Genomic DNA, 13,984 nt, shown 5'->3' with positions numbered 1-13,984 from the left:
TAAAAAAAAAGATGCATATATATGTAGCTGCTTAGTTCTTACCTCTTTTTAAAAAAACTTTATCACAGACTTTTAAATATGTGCTCTTTGTGGCCATAGCATTTCTCTTGCTCATGGCAGTATCCCTCAATCCAAGGCATCTGTGATTTTCAGATTCTCGTGTTGGCAGGCTGCAGTTTATCCATTTGGAGCTCCCCCAGAGCTATCTTTAGCCTGCCCCCTCCTTCCTCTTTGGTGAGAAAAGGCCATTTCTTTTTATAGATATATAGTATAACTATTATTTTCATTATAAAAGAAACATGCCCTCTTCCCAAAAAATGAAAATAGAGAGGCCATCCTTATTTCGTTCACATTTTTTATTTCCATCTGTTGTTTTTTCTATGTAAATTTTGACATAGCAATAATCAGTGTGTAGATTTTATAATCTTTTCTTGTAAGTTTAATGACCTAGAATGGCACTGTCTAGTTTGGTAGCTACTAGCCACATGCGGTCTCTGAGCACTGGAAGCATGACTAGTCCTAACTGTAATGTGCTGAAAGTTAAAACACGTTGGATTTCAAGACTTAGTACAAAACAATATCTCACTAATACTTTTGTATACCAATTACACATTAAAATGGTAATATGGCAGCTATATTAAGTTAAATAAAATATATTGAAATTAATTGCATATGTTTTATTTTTTTAATGTGGCTACTAGAGAATTTAAAAGCATATGTGGCTGGCATATTGGACAGTGCTGGACTGGAATGATTTTTGCTTCCTTACTAAGAACTGTTTATAACCACCTTTTTAAAAATAGCAAGTCTTGCCCTGGCCAGTGTGACTCAGTTGTTTGGGCCTCATCCAGTGCACCAAAAGGTTGCCAGTTCAATTTCTGATCAGGACATATGCCTGGGTTGCAGGATCATCCCCAGTAGTGGGCGTGTAGGAGGCAGCCAGTAGATGTTACGCTCTCATATACATGTTTCTCTCCCCTTCCCTTCCTCTCTCTAAAAATCAATAAAAAAAATATCGTCTTTTTTAAAAAATAGCTTTCTTGCAGTACAATTTACATACCATAAAATTCACGCATTTTAAGTATACAGTTGAGCAAATTTACAGAGTTGTGTTACACCATCGCCACAATCCAGTTTTAGAACATTTTTATCACCCCAAAAAGGTACTTCATGTCCATGTCCTTTTGCAGTCAATCTCCATTCCAACCCTTAGTCCCAAACAACCACTAATCTGCCTTCTATTTCTATAGATTTGTCTCTTGTAGATAGTTTATATAAATATAATAATATGTAGTCTTTTGTGTCTGGCTTCTTTCACTTAACATAATCTTTTCAAAGTTCATATTATAGCCTGTGTCAGAACTTTGTTTCTTTTTATAATGGAACTAGAGGCCCGGTGCATGAAATTCGTGCACGGGGGCAGGGGGGGGGTGTCCGTCAGCCTGGCCTGTGCCCTCTCACAGTCTGGGACCCCTCAGGGGATGTCCGCCTGCTGGCCTAAGCCGGCAGTCGCACATCCCTCTCGCAGTCTGGGACCCCTCGCCCCTTACCTAAGCCAGCAGTCGGACATCCTCAGTGCTGCTGTGGAGGTGGGAGAGGCTCCTGCCACTGCTGCTGTGCTTGCCAGCCGTCAGCCCAGCGTCTGGCTGAGCAGTGCTTCCCCCTGTGGGAGCGCACTGACCATCAGGGGGCAGCTCCTGCATTGAGCATCTGCCCCCTGGTGGTCAGTGTGTGTCATAGCGACTAGTCGTTCTGGTTGTTCCACTATAACGGTTGCTTAGGCCTTTATACAGATAATTTTCCATTGTAGAGGTATACCATGTTTTGTTTATCATTCACCAGTTGATGGACATTGCCAACATGAGGGGGTAGGTTGAGACAAAGAGTTGGGAGCATTAGGTTCTATTTCTGGCTCTGCTATTTGAGACTTCTCTGGGACTCATTTTTCACATCTTTAAAATTAAGGCTGGAACTAGATCATTCAACAGATACTGCTAGAACTCCCTCTGTGTGCAAGGCCTCTGGTTATCACCCCAAAGGTAGATAATCCTGTCCCTGCCCTACGGGTATGCACAGATGGGTGGAGGACAGGTAACAAGTAGGATAAAATGTTAGAGGTGCTACAAAAGAAAACAGACTGGGTCCTTAGGAAGGCGGTCACAAAAGCACAAAGGAAGGAAGAGGAAGAATTTGCCTGTCTGGCCATGGCTCTATCACGTGGAAATGGGGATTCAAGTGAGGGCTTCTCAGTAGGGTCAGATTCGCATTTTTTGGAACTTCTAGTGGTTGATAATGGGGCCCAGTGCTATAATACAGGCAGGAAATGCTTATGTTGCCTCTAAGTAGGGATAGATTTAAGAAGAAAATGTATGGGAGGTGGGGGTTGATGCGTGACCTGAATAAATATGTAGGTGTTTTCACTAATGGGAAGATTCAGTATTGTTAGGATATTAATTCTCTCCACATTAATCTAGAATCCTAGCAGAGGAATCGTTGGATTGAAGGATATAAACATCTTAGGTTTTTGATATTTGTTAGCAGTTTTGCTTTCTAGAGAGTAGAGGTTATTTGTCCCCTCATTGACACTGTACCTATTTCACTTTGTCTTTATCAGCATTGAATATTCATCTTAGAAAACTTTATGAGACTTCTCGGTAAAGATGGTGAATTAAACATAAAGATGGATACTTCCATTCTATACTGAAACTCCACTAAAATGGCACAGAGGGTTTTTATTTAAGGTAAAAAAAAACAGATGGAAAAACAAGAGAGAAGACAATGATAAACAAAATGCTTGAAACTAGAAAACGAGAAAATTCATTCTTAAGTCAGTACTGGTATATCTGAGAACCAACCTGATTTATACCTCACAATCCCCCAAAAGTTTAATAGTTGGTGGCACCAGGCATTCTGGGAATAAAGAGAATGAGGTGAAAATAAGGATTGGTTCATGTCTCTATAAGAAGCTGTGAGATACCCTCCCATTCTGGGCAGCTGGAAATACGACCCTCCCTCACTCCAGCAACAGACAGGAAATTTAATTTTGAAGAGGTTAAAATAGAAGATCTCTGGATTGAGATATTCTAGGTACAGTTGAGGGTTGAGGTACAGTGAAAATAATAGGAGTTCTTGTTGTGTACAGACTGGATGCTGAGGTTCCCAGCCATATTCCTCTACTTGGCTCTCAGAACACTGGCAGTCACACTTTTTTCCCTCAGGAATCTGGCCCAAAAGGAAAAACCTAGAGTTTCCCAAACTGAATGGCTCAGCCAGATCACCCTACAATGAAGCTCACAGTTGACAAAATTAACAACTATGCTTTCAGAGTTTCTATTCATTTTTTTCATTTCTTACTCTTAAATATAAGTAGCCACAAATTAACATACAATCAAGGAAACTGTAGAAAACAAAATGGAACCAAACGGGGAAAAAGCAACCTGGAGAAACAGCATAGGCAGGGAGAAGTAAACTTTAAAAAGGAAAAGAAAATAAACCTCATTAGTAACTTTAGAGATGAGCATATATTGCAAACATGAAATAAGAACAATTACTATTTTAAAAGAGCATACGGAGAACAAAAAAGAGCTCTTGGAAATTAAAATTATGCTAGCAAAACTGAAAAATTAAAAAAAATCAAAAAATGTTAGAAGATGAATAATTAAGGAAATCTCCCAGAAAAAAACAAATAGGATAAAAAGATAAATATGGACAAATGTAGAGAAAATTACAGAATTTATTTAGGAGGCTCTATAAATAATAGGAGTTCTGAAAAGAAAATACAGAAAAACTGAAAGGATCAAGTCGTTAATGAAATCATTGAAGAAAATGTCCCTGAACTGAACGACTGAGTTTCTGGAATCAAAGGGCCTACCCAGTACGTGAATGAAAATGGACCTACACCAAGGTATATCTGGTGGATTTTCATGTTAAACACTGGGACCAGAAAAATCCTACAAGCTTTCTGAGAGAGAAAACAGGTTTAATTCAAAGCATTAGTAATCAGAATGGCATCAGAGTTTTCAAAATAATACTGGAATCTAGAAGACTAGAGCCATGCCTTCAAATGATTTTCAACTTAGGATTCTATATGCAATTTAAAAAAACAAAAACAAAAACAAAAAAACTCTTCCCATCGTTTCTCAGTAAGCTAGAGAAGAGAATGTGCTCAAGCACAGCAAAGGAATAAATCAAAAACCAAGAAAGAGGAAAACGTGGGATCTGGGAACACAGGTGATCCTTCACAGGAGAGTGATAATCCAGGAGGGACAGCTGGTCCAGATTGGAACAGATCATAAGGCTCCATGAGAGGCTTACAGAAATGTGAAAACATAGAGAGCAGAGTTGGACACTTGTCCAAAAGGTAGGGATTAAATTACTAATACATGCGTAGAAAATTAAGCAAATTGAGATGTAGGCTGTTTTTGATTTAGCCTAGAGGCATGTTGTTCAGTATTAAAGTAAGTGCCAAAATAAGAAGAGGTGAAAGCAGTTGGCTCTGGGGAGTGGAGAATGGCAGGGTCTAGTGGTTTTATAACAAACGCCGTAGAACCATTTGGCTCTTGAAGCTGCATATATGACTGATAAAAATATTCTAATGAAAAAACCTTGACTAGCTTAATGAAAGGTGATATTTTAAATTTTTATAAAAATTACTAGTGAGGCTGAAATATTTTGGTGTGTACAGTTCTTACTTTTAACTCCAATTTTCCTGTCATCTGTCAACACAAAACCTTGAGATCTAGAGACCAATGGTCAGTCCTTTCACAGTTTGAGGGTCTGGGAATCTGTTGTCAGACTGTGTTCCTCAGGCTTTCCTTTGTCTCCATAAGTACCCTGCACTTACTATAGATCAGGTTTCTGCAGACGGTGGAAAACGTCTGTCTCAGTGATTTTGGCCTTGCTTTCTCAGGTTGTCCGCACCAACCAGTGTGCAGGAGAATTTGTCATTACCTTCCCTCGCGCTTACCATAGTGGCTTCAACCAAGGCTACAATTTTGCTGAGGCTGTCAACTTTTGCACTGCTGACTGGGTGAGTCCGGAGTGTGGTAGGCTGGAAGGGAGAAGCAGGAGGAGGGTTATGGGGAAGCTGAGGCACCGAGGGTCTCCACATTTGGCCAAACTCAACTTTGAACCTGTCCACAGTTGCCAGCTGGGCGCCAGTGCATAGAGCACTACCGCCGACTCCGTAGATACTGTGTCTTCTCCCATGAGGAGCTCATATGCAAGATGGCTGCCTGCCCAGAGAAGCTGGACCTGAACCTGGCAGCAGCTGTGCATAAGGAGATGTTCATCATGGTTCAGGAGGAGCGGCGTCTACGAAAAGCTCTGCTGGAAAAAGTGAGTGGTGGGGAGAGTGCCCTGGATCAGACACCCTAGCATGGCAGAGTGGGGGGAAGGAGGGGTGGCCCCAAGAAGTAACTGTAGCTTCTATTCTCAGGGAGTAGTAAAAAGAGCTAGATGCATCTGGATGGGGAACTGCATCCCGTTCCCTGCTCTCCCATTTACCAACAACCACAAGGGAGTTAATTTACTTCACTGAATATCAGAATCCCTGTCTGAAAAACAGGGATTATAATAGTGCTTATCTTTTTGGTTTGTTTTTATTTTTAACTAGAGGCTTGGTGCACAAAATTCATGCACCCGGGGGGGGGGGTGGCCCTCAGCCCTGTCTGCACCCCTTCGCAGTCCGAGAGCTCTTGGTGGATGCCCGACTGATGGCTTAAGTCAGCCGTGGGCAAACTACGGCCTGCGGGCCGGATCCGGCCCGTTTGAAATGAATAAAACTAAAAAAAAAAAAAAAAGACCGTACCCTTTTATGTAATGATGTTTACTTTGAATTTATATTAGTTCACACAAACACTCCATCCATGCTTTTGTTCCGGCCCTCCAGTCCAGTTTAAGAACCCATTGTGGCCCTCGAGTCAAAAAGTTTGCCCACCCCTGGCTTAGGCCTTAGCACTGCCTTGGAGGCAGAAGAGGCTCCCGCCACCGCACTTACCAGCCTTGAGCCTGGCTCAGGGCTTCTGGCTGAGCGGTGCTCCCCCTGTGGGAGCGCACTGACCACCAGGGGGCAGCTCCTGCGTTGAGTGTCTGATGGTCAGTGCACGTCATAGCAACCAGTCATTCCACCATTTGGTTGATTTGCATATTAGCTTTTTATTATATAGGATGTTTTTATTGGTTTCAGAGAGAGGAAGGGAGAGAAAGAGAGAGGGAGAGAAACATCAATGATGAGAGAGAATCATTGATTGGCTGCCTCCTGCATGCCCTCTACTGGGGATCGAGCCCACAACCCGGGCCTGTGCCCTGACCGGGAATCAAACCGGCGACCTCTCAGTTCATGGGTTGGCACTCAACCATGGAGCCACACCGACTCAGTGCTTACCTTTTTGAAAGCGGTGTAGATTAAGATGTATATTAAGTAACTGAGCCATAGCGAGTGCTAGTATAGCTGCTATTCATTATTATTTAAATAACCCAGCAAGGAAGACTGGCATATGCGGATTGGCTGGATGGCCTTTTCAAGTCACTTAACCTCTCATAGTCTCACTTTCCCACACTGTGAAATGGAAATAAATACTTCACTTACAAGGTGGTAAAGCATGAGTAAGGTGACTTATGTCAAAGCATCTGTAGTAATAGCATCTGTAGCATTTGCTATGTAGCAGCTGCTGCTATTGGTAATATTAATACATGAAGAAAATGGTTGAAATGTGGAACACTTCTTAGGAAATGCCATTTTATTACATTCAGATGGTTTAATAGCTCACACTAAGGTAAAATCACCAAGTAGAGGGCAGCCCTCCTTGAATAGATTTCTCATAAGCATGTGTCAGTTGTGTGTGTAGATGAGTGTAGTTCAGCTGCCTTCTTAAAAGCACCACACTTGCCCAGTTGAATTGTTTGTTTTTTGCCATTGAGTTGTATATTTGTATCTTTGTATATTCTGAATATTAACCCTTTATATGGTTTGCAAATATTTTCTGTCATTCCATATTTGGCTTTTCATTTTGTTGATTATATTTATTTTTTGCTGTGCAGAAGCTTTCTAGTTTTGGTTTAGTCCCACTTATTTTTGCTTTTTATTTGAGCTTTTGGTGTCATGCAAAAAAATTGTTGCCAAGACCAGTGTCAGGGAGATGTTTTTCTTATGTTTTCTTCTAGGATTTTTATGGTTTCGGGTCTTCTGTTTATGTCTTTAATCTATTTCAAGTTACTTTTTGTGAGTGGTGTAAGATAGGGTCCAGTTTCATTCTTTTGCATGTGATTATCTACTTTTCCCAGCACCATTTATTAAAGAGACGATTCTTTCCCCATTGAATAGTCTGGGCTCCCTTGTCAAAAATATTAGTTGACAGTATATATGTAGGGGTTTATTTCAGGGCTCTCAAGTCTGTTTCATTGGTCTATGTGCCTGTTTTTATGCCAGTACCATGCTGTTTTGATTACTATAGCCTTGTAGTATAGTTTGAAATCAGGAACTGTGTTACCTCCAGCTTTGTTCTTCTTTCACAAGATTGCTTTGGCTATTTGGCTTTTATATGGTTCCACTTATTCTAAGTGTTAAGATACTTTTCTAAGTCCTTAGTTGCTTTATCTTTGTTAATCCTCATAACAACCCAATGAGACTGGTACCATTATCTCCATTTTACAAGACCTAAAGAGGTTTAAATAATTTATTCAAGATCACACAGCTAATAAGTGGCCAAGTGGGATTTGTAATATGCACTGGGCATCATATTTTGTGTAAAGAATAGGTGTTAAAAAAATATAAGATAAAAACTGTTAAGAATCCAAATGTCCTTTTAAAATCCCTGAAATTGCCCATAATGGTAGCGTTGTATTATCTTTCAATTCCTCCCACTAAGCCAGCTTGTCCTCTATTTTTTGGAATGGATTGCTTTTTCTTCATCTGAGCAACAGATGAAGTCATTGCTTATTAGGTTTTGGGGAAAAATTGTATCTTTAAACAGTGGAGACAGGCACAGGTTTTATTTCTGGAACTTATGTATGTGCACGCAGTGAGGCCTGCCTGCTAAGCTGCCAGCACAGTGCCTGGAACACAGTAGGCGCTGAGTGGCTAGAAGCCAGCCTCGTTCCCCAGTGCATGGCCTTTCTCCTGCCTACTCCCACACCTTGCCACCTCTCTGGCGCCTTGGTTACCACTTTCCTTATGTTCTTCCACCCAAAAGGCCCTTATAGCTGATGCCAATCGTACCTAATTGTTCCGCTCAGCCCACACTGATCTTCCCCTGGGCCGTCTGATTCTCCCAGCTGTGAGAGTCTGGACTTCACAGAGGCAGGGTGCTCCTTGAAGTCTGAGCTCCCCCCCAGCTCTCAGCATAGCTTGGTTTCTAACACGGGGCTCAGTGGTGGCTGAGATGTGGGCCCTGTTCTGGTTCCATATAATAAGCGTGGGTCGAACTGCCCCCAGGGCATCACTGAAGCTGAGCGAGAAGCTTTCGAGCTGCTCCCGGATGATGAGCGCCAGTGCATCAAGTGTAAGACCACGTGCTTCCTATCAGCCCTGGCCTGCTACGACTGTCCAGACGGCCTTGTCTGCCTTTCCCACATCAATGACCTCTGCAAGTGCTCCAGTAGCCGGCAGTACCTGCGGTGAGCAGGGGGGCCTACCTGGAGGAAGTGGGCCGAGGAGGGAGATGCAGAGCGGGGCGAGAGGTGCTCTTCTCTGCCCTCTTCCTCCAGGTATCGCTACACCTTGGATGAGCTCCCTGCCATGCTACATAAGCTGAAGGTTCGGGCTGAGTCCTTTGACACCTGGGCCAACAAAGTGCGAGTGGCCCTGGAGGTGGAGGATGGGCGGAAGCGCAGTGAGTGATGGGGGGGTCGGAGGGACTCCACAGGCAAGTTCTACTCCCTTTTCTTCTGTGCCCCCACCCTCTTGCTCTACCTTTACTCAATGCTGCCTACTCCTTGCTGCTCTCATTCTCTCTCCAGGCCTTGAAGAGCTGAGAGCACTGGAGTCTGAGGCCCGTGAGCGGAGGTTCCCGAACAGTGAGCTGCTGCAACGACTAAAGAACTGCCTGAGTGAGGCAGAGGCTTGTGTGTCCCGGGCACTGGGCCTGGTCAGCGGCCAGGAAGCTGGGTATGGCATCATGAGGTGTTGGGCGCACGTGGCACCTAGGAAAAGTGCTGCGAGGGATGGACTCTGAGTACCACCAGGCAGGCGACAGCAGTAGGAAGCTGACAAGTTCAAGGTGGTCTGGGAGGTGATGGGTGAGGGCAGATAGACCAGGCAATTAGAATGGAGAAGAGTATCTCGGTCCTAAGAAAGCTAGAAATGTTCCTTTATTTCAATACCTGGGGGAGATCTCAGACAGCTGAGGGAACATGTGGGCAGGGAGGACTGGTGGGAGGCTTAGGGGCTTACTGACAGCTCACAGTAGAGGATGGATTGAAAAGTCCAGCTTTTGTGACCATCAATGAATTTCCAAGCCCCCCCTTCCCAAATGTATCCTATATTCCTCTCTTATCGTTGTTAATCCTCATAACAACCTAGTGAGGATAGTACCGTTATCTCCATTTTAGAAGGTAAGGGAACAAGTGTTCTCCTCATATGAATGCACTTGAATCTGGGAACCCTCCCTCCACCCTGGGGAAGCTAAAGCATGAGAGGTCAAGGTGGGAAGTTGTGAGGAAAAGTGTTAGGTCTCAGCAAAGACATGGAAGGAGGGGACTTGAAACCCCACATGTGAAACTTCACAGTCCCCACAGGGTAGCTGATGTACAGATGACCCTGGCCGAGCTCCGGGCCTTTCTGGACCAGATGAGCAACCTGCCGTGCGCCATGCACCAGATTGGAGATGTTAAGGTAAGTAGAGGTGGTCTTGGAGTGCCCCTGAATGCTCAGGCGGGTTGAGGGACCTGGGCAGCCGGCCACGCTTGGCTCCCTTAAAAGGCATCAATATTTAGGCAAGACATGTGAGAAAATAATGGGAAGCAGGAGGCCAAAGCTCTTGTGACTGCCTCTTAGGGCTGGGATGTGAGGGACAGGTGGCAAAGGCATGAGTATAGAATGCAAAATCAAGGGAAGGTTTCCTGGTGGAGGTAAAAGAGGAAAAGGAGGAAGTACGAGGGTGTTTGTGAGCCTGGGGAGCTGAGTCAAGCTGAGGAAGGTAAGAGTGGGATGGAGAAAGCCATGGGCACTGGTGTGAGTGGAGGGGCTTGTGAGGGCCAAGCATAGCAGAGCGAGGAGGGTGTCCTGGCGCTGTACTTCAGAACCCTCTAGGGACTTAAATAAGCAGAGACTCTTCACCAGCCCCTATTACGAATCTTGGGGTGGGGCCCAGGAATCTGCATTTTTAACAAATCCCCCAAGGGTATTCACATAGGCAGTGAGTGTTAGGGACCAGTGTCTCGGGGCACGGCGAGGGAGGGGAGCCCAGCTCATGTTAGGTTGTCTTCCCAATACTGAAGGGTAAGAAGGTAGGTAGGCGGGGGATCTGGTGGTGGGACCTGGAAGCGAGCCCAGCTGAAGGGTGTGTTCTTCATCTGTGTCCCGGTAGGGTGTTCTGGACCAGGTGGAGGCCTACCAGGCTGAGGCCCGTGAGGCCCTGGCCTCACTGCCCTCCAGCCCAGGGCTCCTGCAGTCCTTGTTGGAGAGAGGGCGGCAGCTGGGAGTGGAGGTGCCCGAGGCCCAGCAGCTCCAGCGGCAGGTGGAACAGGCGCGGTGGCTGGATGAGGTGAAACGCACGTTGGCCCCCTCAGCCCGAAGGGGCACCCTGGCTGTCATGCGAGGACTGCTGGTGGCGGGTGCCAGTGTAGCCCCTAGCCCCGCTGTGGATAAGGCCCGGGCCGAGCTGCAGGAGCTGCTGACCATCGCCGAACGCTGGGAGGAGAAGGCCCACCTCTGTCTGGAGGCCAGGTGAGTTTCTGGTGCTGGGACCAGCCTCTTCCCCTCTCTGCCCTTCCCCAACCTTCGGAGTTAGTAGAGAAGCTGAAGATGATTCCTGTGGGTGGCCTTGGGTACCAGGCTCCTGTGTTGGTGTATTGACTCTCCTTCCCTTTTTCGTTCTCTATCTTATCTTTAAAAAACAAAACAAAACTCTGTATACACATAGAGGCAGTCTTTGTGGGGAAGCAGAGGTGGACAGTCCGCGTGTACGGAGGACTCCCTTTGCAGGTGCACACGAGCACAAGCACCGACAGGCAGATGGACACACATTGGTAGAAAAACATCACACACAGGGCAACCTGACAAAGTACAGCCCAAGGTTGTGTGTGTAGGCGCTGCCAGCAGTGACTGGCAGCCACCCGTAGGCACAATACATGCAAGTAGGCCCACGTGGCAGCCCCAGGGGCTCACACCGCTGTATCTGGTAGTCAGGCTGGGTTTCTGATCAGACAGACCACCCCAGACTGAGGTCTCTTTTTTCCCTACCTTCAGGCAGAAGCATCCACCAGCCACACTCGAGGCCATAATCCATGAGGCAGAAAACATTCCTGTTCACCTGCCCAACATCCAGGCTCTCAAGGAGGCTCTTGCTAAGGCCCGGGCCTGGATTGCTGACGTGGATGAGATCCAAGTGAGGACCGTGTCACCTCCCTCTCCCTCCACCCCAGACCTTCAAGCCAACCAGGAGCGATGCCATATATTGGGTTGTGGGTGGGGTTGGCTTGGCCAGAGAGAAGCAAAATGTGCTTAGTGAGCAGCCTGAGGAGGGGTTGTGAGACTGGCCTAAGAGAAGAGAGGAGGCAGATGAGGGTGAGAATGGTGGGGGCAGGGCAGGTAGAAGAGGCAAAGCACAATAAAAGAACTGGTGGGCCTGGGGGCGGACTGGATATGTGGGGGCTGAGCCACCGGCTACAGGAGTTCTAGGGAGAGCCACGTGGGTGTGCTTGTCTTAGGTTGAGCCCGGTTTTATGCTGCCTCTGCATTGTGACGTCTGCTCCATCTTCCCAGCTCAGGGCCGGACACCGGGCAGCGTCAGTAGATGTTGGCATGTTGAATTGAGCTTTGTCTTGCCCCTGTTCCAGAACGGTGACCACTATCCCTGCTTAGATGATTTGGAGGGCCTGGTGGCCGTGGGCCGGGACCTACCCGTGGGGTTGGAGGAGCTGAGGCAGCTAGAGCTGCAGGTGCTGACGGCACACTCCTGGCGGGAGAAAGCCTCAAAGACCTTCCTCAAGAAGAATTCCTGCTACACGCTCCTGGAGGTGAGGCGGGGCCTGACCCCAGCTTCCCCACCTCTGGCCTGGCGGGCATGAGAAGAACATGGGGGCTTGGGGGTTCTGGGGAGGGAAGGGCAGGGCGGGGGGGCGGGGGAAGCCCATCATGCCCCCTCTGCCTGCCTCAGGTGCTCTGCCCATGTGCAGACGCCGGCTCGGACAGCACCAAGCGCAGCCGGTGGATGGAGAAGGAGCTGGGGCTGTACAAGTCTGACACAGAGCTGCTGGGGCTGTCTGCGCAGGACCTCAGGGACCCAGGCTCTGTGGTAAGGAGCTTTGGCCGGATGGGGAGAGCTGGGTGGCCACAGGCAGACCACTTGCACCCGGGGCCTAGTTCTCCCGGTTAGGGGTGGGGTGTTTATGGCATCAGACAAGGGAGGGGCTGGGCTGCTGACCTGTTCTCTCCGTCCTGGGCACGGCATGGCAGATCGTGGCCTTCAAGGAGGGGGAACAGAAGGAGAAGGAGGGCATCCTGCAGCTGCGACGCACCAACTCTGCCAAGCCCAGTCCCCTGGCGTCATCGACCACGGCCGCCGCGGCAAACTCCGTCTGTGTGTGTGGGCAGGTGCCAGCCGGGGCGGGAGCTCTGCGGTGTGACTTGTGTCAGGACTGGTTCCACGGGCGATGTGTGTCGGTACCCCGCCTCCTCAACTCCCTGAGGCCCAGTCCCCCCTCATCCCCACTGCTGGCCTGGTGGGAGTGGGACACCAAATTCTTATGTCCGCTGTGTATGCGCTCCCGGCGGCCGCGCCTGGAGACCATCCTGGCCCTGCTGGTAGCCCTGCAGAGACTGCCCGTGCGGCTGCCTGAGGGCGAGGCCTTGCAGTGCCTCACGGAGAGGGCCATCAGCTGGCAAGGCCGTGCCAGGCAGGCTCTGGCCTCTGAGGACGTTTCTGCCCTGTTGGGACGGCTGACTGAACTGCGCCAGCGGCTACAGGCTGAACCCAGGCCCGAGGAGCCCCCTACCCTCCCTTCAGCCCCTGCCTCTGACCCTCTCAGAGAAGGCAGTGGCAAGGATATGCCTAAGGTGAGCTGCCCAGCCCAGCTATTGTCCCCAAATTCCTTTTTCTAGCCCCCACCCCTGTGTAGGCTCCAACCCTGTCCCTGATCTCTGACCTTCCACCTCCCTTGGCCCACCCACCCTGCCCCATTCTATATTCTGTCCAGATGCCTGGACTGTTCCCCGCTGGCAGCCCGTGTCTGCCTTTCCACTCCAGGAGTGGGGAGCCCCAAGTGTCGGGTTGTGGGGAAGAACGGAGCCTGGTTCTTCAGTTACCCTTACCCACTCTTGCTCTCCCTGCCAGGCCCAGGGGTTGGAGAACGGAGACAGTGTGACCAGTCCTGAGAAGGTAGCCCCGGGGGAAGGCTCAGGTAAGAGAGGTAGGTGTAGATGCGGGCAGGCTGTGTACTGCATGTCAGCAGACTTGACTCACGTGGTCCTGGGCTCTGTCGTGGTGGTGGGGAGGCAATCAGGGGCAGCCTCTAACCCAGCCTGTCTCCACAACGCCCCCAGACCTGGAGCTGCTGTCCTCGCTGTTGCCACAGTTGACTGGCCCCGTGTTGGAGCTGCCTGAGGCAACCCGGGCCCCCCTGGAGGAGCTCATGTTGGAGGGGGACCTGCTTGAGGTGACCCTGGATGAGAACCACAGCATCTGGCAGCTGCTGCAGGCTGGGCAGCCTCCAGACCTGGAGCGGATCCGCACACTTCTGGAGGTGAGGAAGGGACTGTGGGCAGGGCCAGGAGGTCAGGCCAAGCAGCCAGGGAGCCCAGGCCTGACCACTGGCCCACACCTCT

General features: G+C 48.4%; 1 protein-coding gene across 12 annotated transcripts in view; it reads left to right on the top strand.

Moving 5' to 3' along the window:
* Nucleotides 1-13,984, top strand: part of KDM5C (lysine demethylase 5C) — a 32,222-nt gene that overhangs the window by 16,210 nt on the left and 2,028 nt on the right. For 7 of the 12 annotated variants that reach the window (XM_059679152.1, XM_059679151.1, XM_059679148.1 and 4 more), the window contains exons 13-25: nt 4,910-5,029; nt 5,143-5,337; nt 8,435-8,616; nt 8,707-8,831; nt 8,959-9,106; nt 9,727-9,832; nt 10,527-10,885; nt 11,408-11,546; nt 11,998-12,177; nt 12,318-12,455; nt 12,617-13,216; nt 13,494-13,569; nt 13,703-13,902. In XM_059679152.1, the coding sequence (XP_059535135.1) occupies nt 4,910-5,029; nt 5,143-5,337; nt 8,435-8,616; nt 8,707-8,831; nt 8,959-9,106; nt 9,727-9,832; nt 10,527-10,885; nt 11,408-11,546; nt 11,998-12,177; nt 12,318-12,455; nt 12,617-13,216; nt 13,494-13,569; nt 13,703-13,902 (2,568 nt within the window). The remainder of the gene's footprint in view (nt 1-4,909; nt 5,030-5,142; nt 5,338-8,434; nt 8,617-8,706; nt 8,832-8,958; nt 9,107-9,726; nt 9,833-10,526; nt 10,886-11,407; nt 11,547-11,997; nt 12,178-12,317; nt 12,456-12,616; nt 13,217-13,493; nt 13,570-13,702; nt 13,903-13,984) is intronic. The other 5 variants (XM_059679150.1, XM_059679149.1, XM_059679145.1 and 2 more) reach the window with 2 other exon arrangements.

This window comes from Myotis daubentonii, chromosome X, assembly GCF_963259705.1.
Source record: "Myotis daubentonii chromosome X, mMyoDau2.1, whole genome shotgun sequence".
NCBI lineage: Eukaryota > Metazoa > Chordata > Mammalia > Chiroptera > Vespertilionidae > Myotis > Myotis daubentonii.
The sequence above is the reverse complement of the archived record's forward strand: the minus strand, read 5'-3'. Positions and strand labels throughout refer to the sequence as shown.